Source organism: Cibotium barometz, chromosome 9, assembly GCF_041138505.1.
Source record: "Cibotium barometz isolate CiBa-2024 chromosome 9, ASM4113850v1, whole genome shotgun sequence".
Taxonomy (NCBI): domain Eukaryota; kingdom Viridiplantae; phylum Streptophyta; class Polypodiopsida; order Cyatheales; family Cibotiaceae; genus Cibotium; species Cibotium barometz.
In genome coordinates, this window is record NC_141054.1 from 18430633 (window position 1) to 18439673 (window position 9041).

At 40.3% G+C, this 9041-nt stretch overlaps 1 protein-coding gene across 1 annotated transcript; it reads right to left on the reverse strand.

Moving 5' to 3' along the window:
• Positions 1-1171: 1171 nt before the first annotated feature.
• LOC147635311 (flavone 3'-O-methyltransferase 1-like) lies at positions 1172-3115 on the reverse strand. The gene is made up of 3 exons (XM_086802544.1): positions 2182-3115; positions 1951-2015; positions 1172-1734 (listed from the first exon to the last, which is right to left on the reverse strand). Exons 1-3 carry the CDS (start codon positions 2969-2971, stop codon positions 1435-1437), a joined length of 1155 nt encoding a protein of 384 aa, XP_086658670.1. The 5' UTR covers positions 2972-3115; the 3' UTR covers positions 1172-1434.
• Between the last annotated feature and the right edge of the window lie 5926 nt (positions 3116-9041).

Sequence of the window (9041 nt, forward strand, 5' to 3'; positions counted from 1 at the left end):
CTTTAGCCCTAGCTCATCAATCTACATATCTTCACTCACAACTAATTTTTTCTCAACAATCTCTGTCAAAACAACACAATCATCACAACCATAACACAAAACTCATTCATCCCCTCATAAAGGATTTCAAATCACAAGCCCTCTGTCTATTGCGTATAGATAAAATCAAATCAATCTCAACAACCCTGAGACCCTAGGCTTAAACAAGAGAAAGAAATAAGAAAACTTAGAGAACCCCCATAGCTTCAAGCATTCTTGATGATCTCTACAGCCACTTCAAACAAAAACTGTAGTCGAGCAAAGTCTTGGGTAGCACCAAGTTCCAACAGAGATGCAAACAAAGACCCTAGTCTTGCCTTTGCAACCTTTAAATGATTCTCTGACTCACAAGCATTCCCTCTGCTCTGCTCTTGCCCAAACCTACTCTCATTGTTCCCTTCCCTTCTCTCTGTGTGCTCTCATGTCCTTCTCTCTAAATGGATTCTCCCAAAGCTTCCCTCCTATTCTTTGACCTTCAACCCAAAAAACCTCTTCATAGAAAAACAAACACACTACTTATCCTACCTTCCTAACAAGAAACTGCCACGTGTTGCCTTCGAGCTCTCCATGTGCATTTCCTTCATCATTTAGATCTCCCTATATCGTCATGCACAATTTCCCTTTTAGTAAGTGTGGCCTTTCTATTGGCTAGTCACATTGTTTTCATACTACCTTGGCCGACACTTCTTGTATACCCTACATTCTAAACTAGTATATGTACATCATATCTTTCTACAACCTATTTTTTCCTCCTTCAAGCTTGACCATGTCTTGACCTCATTGGGCTCAAAAAGCCTCACAACGTTGTAACAAAAATAGTAGTGTTTGTAGCAACGAAATAGCTCCGATCTTTTCAAGACTTGTAGTTATAAAAACACTATTATTTTCATGCTATACCCTTATTCTATTATAATGATACAACAAGATCTTGACACATCAGTTGTTGACAAAAAGTTAAGCCATACAAATAAAAAGATACCACATCAACACTTAGGATATTACAAGAAATTGCAAAATTAATAAACCATCGACACACCAACAAAGATGATTTAAGAACTACAGAACTTATCACAGTTGGACACATCAACAAAACAGAATTTAAAATAAAACAGTAGCAAAAGGAACTCAAATATATCAAAAGCTAGAAGCTTAATATTAGCAAAGCTCCCGCAAACCATGACGATTAGGAAAGACCATTGGCTAGCCTTTCCAAGGAGAAGATGAGTCACTGGCTAGTATCGACTCCCCATCTTCCTCTTGGGAAAGGCCTTTCGATGGTCTTTCCCTAGTCCATCTTAGGATGGGCAATTCCATCTCTTTTCTGTAAGGCTCTTTGTCTTCACACATGTTTCTAAGCTTATGCCACTTTGTATAAATTCTAAAGAGGCATTAGGCCTAAGCTTTATACATTTCCACAATACTAAACTCATTAAGCTTGCAGATCACTTGCATGTGTGCAAAGCCGACAACTTTACAGAGATCATGAAGCTCCTCTTGGGTACGCTCTTGGCCTGCAGGACTATAAGCAAGCATCGCGAGGTCAAATTGGTACCCAACACGGGCCCTTAGCGTAGTTTCCAATGTAGTTGGTAGGACAATATCCACCACTATAACTTTCCCTTGGCTTGGAAGTGCTTTGTAACAATTCTCCAAGATTTTCACACATTGCTCGTCATTCCAACCATGCAAAATCCACTTTTTTAAAAAAAAGAAATTAAAAAAATCATAACAATATGATGTGAGTGATGTAGTTTGAAGAAATTCCTTTCCACCAATAATAGAGTGGAATTTTCTCAAGAAATCATGTCCACCAAAAAAGAGTTGAAGTAAAGGAAATTTTAATTTTTTGTTTTGAAGTTTTATTTTTTGTTTTGTGTTGCTACAGTATTGATGAAGGTGGATAAAAAATACCTTCATGAAAATAGCGTCAGCTTGGGGGATGCTCACAAACATGTCTCCTCCTACATGCTCCACACCTATTTAATGGGAGATCAGCGAATGGATCCCACGATTAAGTTTCAAGTTATTATTTGAAGAACTCAAATTAGGCTAGCACAAGAAATCAAAACCTGAAAGTAAAGCGTTATTATTAATAATTAAAAGACACACAGTAATAAAAATTTGAGGGCTAGAGCTCTTGACCAGGGTACTCGGGCGCAGCTGCAATCACATGAGGCTGATCGAAATTGATGCCTTTAATGTGAGGGTGCTTAGAGATAATCATGCTTAAGCAGGATCCAGATCCGCCACCCACGTCTACAAGGCTATTCACACCATGGTCGAAGCCATGGTAGGACGTGGTGGTGGTTTGCAGCAGTGCGCGCATGAGAAGCTTTGACTGCTGTGCCATTGCACGGTCGAAGAGCTCGCGGAATCTCACATCCTGTTGGCCGTAGAGGAAAATATGTTTGCCATGGGCTTTGGTGAAAGGGCTTCCACCATCGAGGACTGCCTCTTTCAAGGGATCGTGCCAAGTTTGCATTAACACCTCGTCTTGCAACAGGAGCAGCAGTGGAGCCAGGGATGCGCCCCCACCTTCGTTCATCACAAAATACTTGCTCACTGAGTTGAGCCCATACTTGCTTACAGCCTTGCCATATTGATCATCGCTTGTTTCTGGAGATGATGATGATGCTGTGAGAACTCCATGGCTTGCCAGTACCCTTAGAATGCGATCTAGTGAGATTGCAGCCTTTGCATGATCGGAGGCGGCCGCAGAATCGTTGATGATGATGCCAGACATTATTTGGGCTGCTGATAACCCTTCTTCTGCACTGTTCTTGGCCAGTATCTCCATCACGTTCAAGTTTATTGCAGCTTTTAAGGCCATGGGCAAGGAACACAGCGAGCTCAGCTCGATAACTCGTAACCATGCTGGATCTTCAACTCCGCCTAGAGATTTCTGAGCCACAGCGCAGCTCGTCTCGCCCATTGTGTGTGTGCGCGGGGCGGCAGGGTCGGTGGGTGCGTGTTGAAATTTGAAGCCTTCAGAGGGGAGGGCATAGAAGCCTTTACAGTTTGGTTGTTTGGAGTGGCGTGCAAGGTTTCTCTTCTCTGTCTCTATTATCTGTTTCACAAAGCTGCCACAGGGTAAGTAAGAATTTAATGAAGAGTTTCACAAAGCTGTCACATGGTAGGTAAGAATTTAATAAAGAGTTTCACAAAGCTTCCACGTGGCGAGATTTGAACTAAGAGTTTCACAAAACTATAGCATGCCACGAATTTAGAGGTTAGAGAAAAGGAGGAGGTTCGAGAAAAGGAGGTTAGGATAGAATTTGAACTTGGAGGTTGGAGACTCGTGGAGCTCAACCCAAAGACCTTTTTTTTTGGGAGGGGGGATCAACCCAAAAATGTTTAACACACTTGTGTACCTCATTTGATATATTTGAAAGTGTTGAAGTGACTCTCCAATAAGTGCAATTGACTTTGGACGATATGAAGACACCTCACCACAACTATTCATGCATACTTTTTTTTTTCAAAAAAAAAGGCTGATGTATTATGAAAAAGGGAGGGGCGGAATTACAATGACTAAAACCACTTCCGCATGGCTGACGCGTGGACACGCTTGAGGAAAAAAACAAAAAGGATCCGATGTTACATGGACCAATTGGCAAACACGGCGCACGTGAAGGCATGTGCGCCGCGTGGGAGGGGAGTGGGATCTTTGCATGGCGAGTCCTCCATCCTGGTGCCTGCTCGTTCAGCGGCGGTGATGAGTTTCCTCTCACCATTCCTCCTTCTTCCACTTGAGGATCGACCTCCCTTCTGCCTAGCCGCGGCTCCTTCTGTCTCTCTGGTCGCCGGTTGGGGTTAGCATGGGAACTTCATCTTGCTGATTGGCTCTTCCTCCTTTGTCTCTTCCAGCACGGGCAGATCTGGCTCCGTCCACTCTTCTCCAATCTGGGGGAGGATGGTGCTGGTACTTTTATCTGTTTTGCAGGTTCCCTCGACAGGCCTCTGGGTTGTTTCTTTTCTTTCTTGATCTTGAGTCCAGGTGGCGGAGCCCATTGGCAGCAGAAGGGGGCTGCCTCTGGGGGTCATGTGGTTTCCTCGCCCTTTATGGCTGATTTCGATCCTTTGGTAGGAGCCCTTATGGGGCCCTTGAGCTTTCCACTAGGACCACCAGGACGCCTTCCTCTCTCTCTCGATGACGATTAAGATAGTTCGGGATTCCTCTGGTCTGACTCTTTTCCTTTCTTTGCAGGTGCACAGAAGAGGTGGCTGAAACTAGTACCGGTTCTTGTTGATTTGGGGCTCTGCTTTCGATGACTCTGGCAAACCTGGGCCTTGCGGTTGAGTTAACCTCTCCAAATTGGACAGGCCAACTGTGTCTCCATGTAGGTGACAGGTCACTTTGGCCTAGCTGCCTTTTTAACTTCTCTTGGTTGATTCTTAATGTCTGCATGTCTGGTGTATCACCTCTTCTCCTGTGAGGGGGAGAGTTATGTTTGTTTACTGCATCCTTCTGATGGCTTCTATTAATGCTCTGTCTTTTGAGAGGATTAGGAGGATCTTGTCTCTGGTTTTTTCAAGTTGTTTCAATGTATAATCTGATTTCCTCTTCTGAAATTTATTCAACAGCCTCTTCTCTAGCTTGAAAAGGGCTTGTGTTTGGTTGTTCCAGTATCTGATGCATGTTGTGGTTAAGCATACAGCTAGAGGAGGGCCCTTAATTTCAGGGTTATCAAAAGTGGCAGCTAACCTCTGCAGCCATGCGTGCCATAAGTACTCGCACCTTATTGCATTCCAAAGAGATGTAGAGCATCCTATGTTTTCTCCTAGAATTGTATTCTTCCAATTTACTTCTTTCCCCCATCTTAGAATAACTGCATTCAAAGCTTTGTAGGAATCTGAGATGTGCTTGCAGTGTATAAAAATGTGTAGATCATCCTCAGGAAGGCCACATCTAGAGCATTGGTCTGTGGCAATGTTGAACTTGGCTGCCTTGCACTGGGTCCAGATGGCTCTGTATGCAATCAACCATGCGAGACAGGATTTCTTGGGTTCTATGTGAGGACTCCACAACTCCTTGAGGCAACTGTACCATCTTTTCCTGTCCCAGGCTATGTTCCATCTGCGGTTCAGAGTAATCTGCGGTTCATGCATACTTTTTAGCAATAAGGATTGCAAAGGGATAAATGCATACTACACTTTGAGTGTAGAAGTAACTTTGAGTTTTAATATTACTTTTTAATGGTTTAATCTAGTTAGTATTTCTAATAAAGGGTTTATAAATTTATTTATATAGTGTGTATGGGATACACACATACACACACATATGTATACATAAATATGTTTATGTATGCAGTGTGTGTGGACACACACACACACACACACAATATACATATGCATATTCATATATATATGTATATACATATACATACACATATGTATATGTATATGTATATGTATATTATACATATACATATACATATATGCATATACACATATGTATATGTATATATACATATACATATATAAATACATATGCATACACATATGTATATGTATACATATATTATATACATATACATATATATATATGTATATACCTATACATAGACATATATTTGTATAGGTACATATATATAGTATAATTACACACACATGCACATATAAATACACACATGCGTGTGCATGCATACACACACACACACACACACACACACACACACACACATTTTAGCTATTGAGTGAATACCCTCTAAAAAGGAGATGTGGTGATGATTGAAAAAACATGTTATCCTTGGTGGATCATATGATTTTCTTACACCATATGATCTTTTTACATTATGATGATCAAAATACATTACAACCAAGTTTCATTTCTTTTCTAATTATGTAGATTTGTTTTCTTAATTCTCCAACCGAGAAAGTTATGTTTGTTTTAAGAACTCCACTTAAATTAAAGCAAGATAGCTATCAAGGCTAGTGCTATACAATGATAAGATTTTATAGATATGTCAAGGCTAGCACTATACAGTGATAAGATCCATGTCCATTTGTAGATATTTCAAGGCTAGCACTATATAATGATGCATGTTCATTGTAGATATTTCACTAGATTGTAAAGAATTTTGAGGTTGTTTGGATATGCATGCATGGTTTGTTACATTATGTACATCTAAGAGAAGTAAAGATATTCAACACACTTTTGCACCTCATTTAATGGTCTAGTGGAGGTTGTTTGAATATGCATGCATTGTCTGTTACATTATGTATATTTAAGAAGTAAAGATATTGAACACATTTGTGCACCTCATTTAATGCATTTAAAAGTGCTGAAGTAAATATGGAATACATATGCATATACATATACATGTATGTGTATATATGGAATACATATGCATATACATATACAGGTATGTGTGTGTGTGTGTGTGTCACACACACACACATACATGTATATGCATATGCATATGTATATGAATGTGTGTGTGTGTGTGTGTGTGTGTATACACACACATATACATGTATATGTATATGTATATGTATATGTATATGTATATGTGTGTGTGTACACACACACACACACACACACACACACATTTTAGTTATCAACGTTTTACACTCACAATTAATAACCTTTAAAAATGAGGTGTGGGATTGAAGAAACATGATCCTTGGTGGACCATGTAATCTTTTACACCACATGCACGGGTGGCTATCCCTTGCCTTATGACCATAGATGATTTGAGAAGAACAGATAGTATCTTTAGATGCCTTATGACCATAGATGATTTGAGAAGAACAGATAGTCCCTTTAGATACCCCATTCACTTGTCCATGTACTACCTTGGGTGTTTGTATAGTAGGACTCTTAATGCACGTCCTTGATAATTTTTATCATTTTTTATCTTATTAAACTACTTTGAGAGTAAAGTTTCCTTAAGGCTAAATATATCTCTCCACCTTCAATGTATATTAATTCTAGGTTTGGAGATGTGTATGAGGTTTGGAGATGTGTATGAGGTTAACACACTGCGATTGTGTTTAGTGTCCCTTCTAAATGATTCTTCCATGACCTAGTTACTGTTGTCACCATCTTTCCCATTTTCTTGGCCAGTAACTTACCCAGAGTTAGTATCTCACCTTCTACTTGGAGCACTACAACACACAAAGAACACAGCCACATTCAGGAGCCATGTAAATTTAAAAGAATCCATTTATGAAAAAAAACTTCACGTGGCTATCTCTGATTTTATATTCACGTGATCACAAAATTTTTTTTGTTAATAACATGTGTGAACATGTTATTAACATGTTCACATGTTAACATGTTCACAAAAAAGCCGGTGGCAAGCGACCTGGTAACCGGGAAAAATCCCGCCGGGCTTTTGCTATACCCCGGCGGGTCCCGGAGGGGTCGTCACATATCCCGGCGGGGTACATTTTTCTATATATATGGGCCCGGGGGGCCCTTTGGGATTTCATTGCTGACAGCATACACAGGTAATGAAAACTTGTGTGTGTGTGTGTGTGTGTGTGTGTGTGTGTGTGTGTGTATGTGGGTGTGTTCGTGCGGGCAGCCGCCCACTATCGCAATGCGCGGCAGGATGTGGGTGGTCCGCCACACGAGGGATGTGTGTGTGGGTGAGTTCGTGCGGGCAGCCGCCCATTGTCGCAATGCACGGCAGGATTTGGGTGGCCCGCCACACGACTGGTGTGTGTGTGTAAGGCCATTCTTCGGAATGGTGCTTACCCTGGGGCACTTAGTCAGTAACGCGGCTAGTCTGTGTCCTATGGTAAGTATGGCACGCCGTAGCGGTACTAGTCGGTAACGCGGCAAGCATAGTATCGTTATGGCGATGTCACCTTCCCTTCCCTTCCCTTTGTCAAATGCGGACATATGGTCGGTAACGCGGCCAGTGTATGTTCGTATCCTATTGGTATTCCCATAGAATCGGGCGGCATTTTGTCGTTAACACGGCAAGTTGGTGTCGTCCGCTAGTGCATAAAATGTTTTTTGCATATTGCGGCATTTGATCGTTAACGCGGTCGAAAAAGTGTCGTAAATTTGCTTGCGTATTTCGGCATATGATCGTTAACGCGGTCGAATAAATATCGTAAATTTGTTTGATTTGACTTGTATTGTTTTTATTGTGTTTGATCCATGCGATACTTGGTTGCTAACGCGGCATTAGTATTTCATGGATCAAAGTTTACATCATATTGTCTAAACGTTTTATTTTATAATATCGTGATTCGTAACTCGAAAAATATGAATGTCTCTCTTCTTACCCCCCTCTCTCTCTCATGATACACTTCACAGCTCTTTCTCTATCTCTCTCATGATTCACTTCACAACACGATAGATGTGTAGATAATGATTTTTTTTTATTTCTCTTAAAATATACATAATTTTTAATAATTTCTTTTTTCTCCCTCTATTTACTTAAAAATTAAAACAATACATTATTTTTCTCTTTAGGAACTCACAAAAACATTAAAAATGTCATTTAATGTGTCTTCTCTCTATCTGTCACAACTCTCTCTTCCTCTCCTCTCTCTCTCTCTCTCTCATGATACACTTCACAATTCTCTCTCTCTCTCTCTCTCGCAATGATACACTTCACAACTCTTTCTCTCTCTCTCTCATGATACACTTCACATCTCTCTCTATCACGATAGGTATGTAGATGAGGAGTGCTTTAGGATTACAAAACATTATTTTTCTCTCTTTAGGAACTCACAAAACTATAAAAAATGTCATTTAATTTTTCCTCTCTCTATCTGTCACACCTCTCTCTCTTCCTCCCCCCCTCTCTCTCTCTCTCATTCGATAATGTATACACTTCGTAAGTAATAATGCGCTTGTTGCGGTTATCTCACGTTCGATAATGTATTGCATGATGTTGAGTTCAGTAATGTTGTTTGATATATTCTGTTTTTGTTTGATCATTGATAAGTAATGATACACTTATTGCTGTTTTCTCACGTTTGATGATGTATTGGATGATGTTGAGTTCATTAAAATTATTTGATATTCCGTTTTTGTA

Coding starts and splice junctions, on each gene's coding strand:
- LOC147635311 (XM_086802544.1), bottom strand. CDS start 2,971: ATGGGCGAGACGAGCTGCGCTGTGGCTCAGAAATCTCTAGGCGGAGTT. Junction 2,016..2,181: donor AGCTGCGCCCGAGTACCCTG/GTCAAGAGCTCT, acceptor CCCATTAAATAG/GTGTGGAGCATGTAGGAGGA. Junction 1,735..1,950: donor CTGACGCTATTTTCATGAAG/GTATTTTTTATC, acceptor TTTTTAAAAAAG/TGGATTTTGCATGGTTGGAA.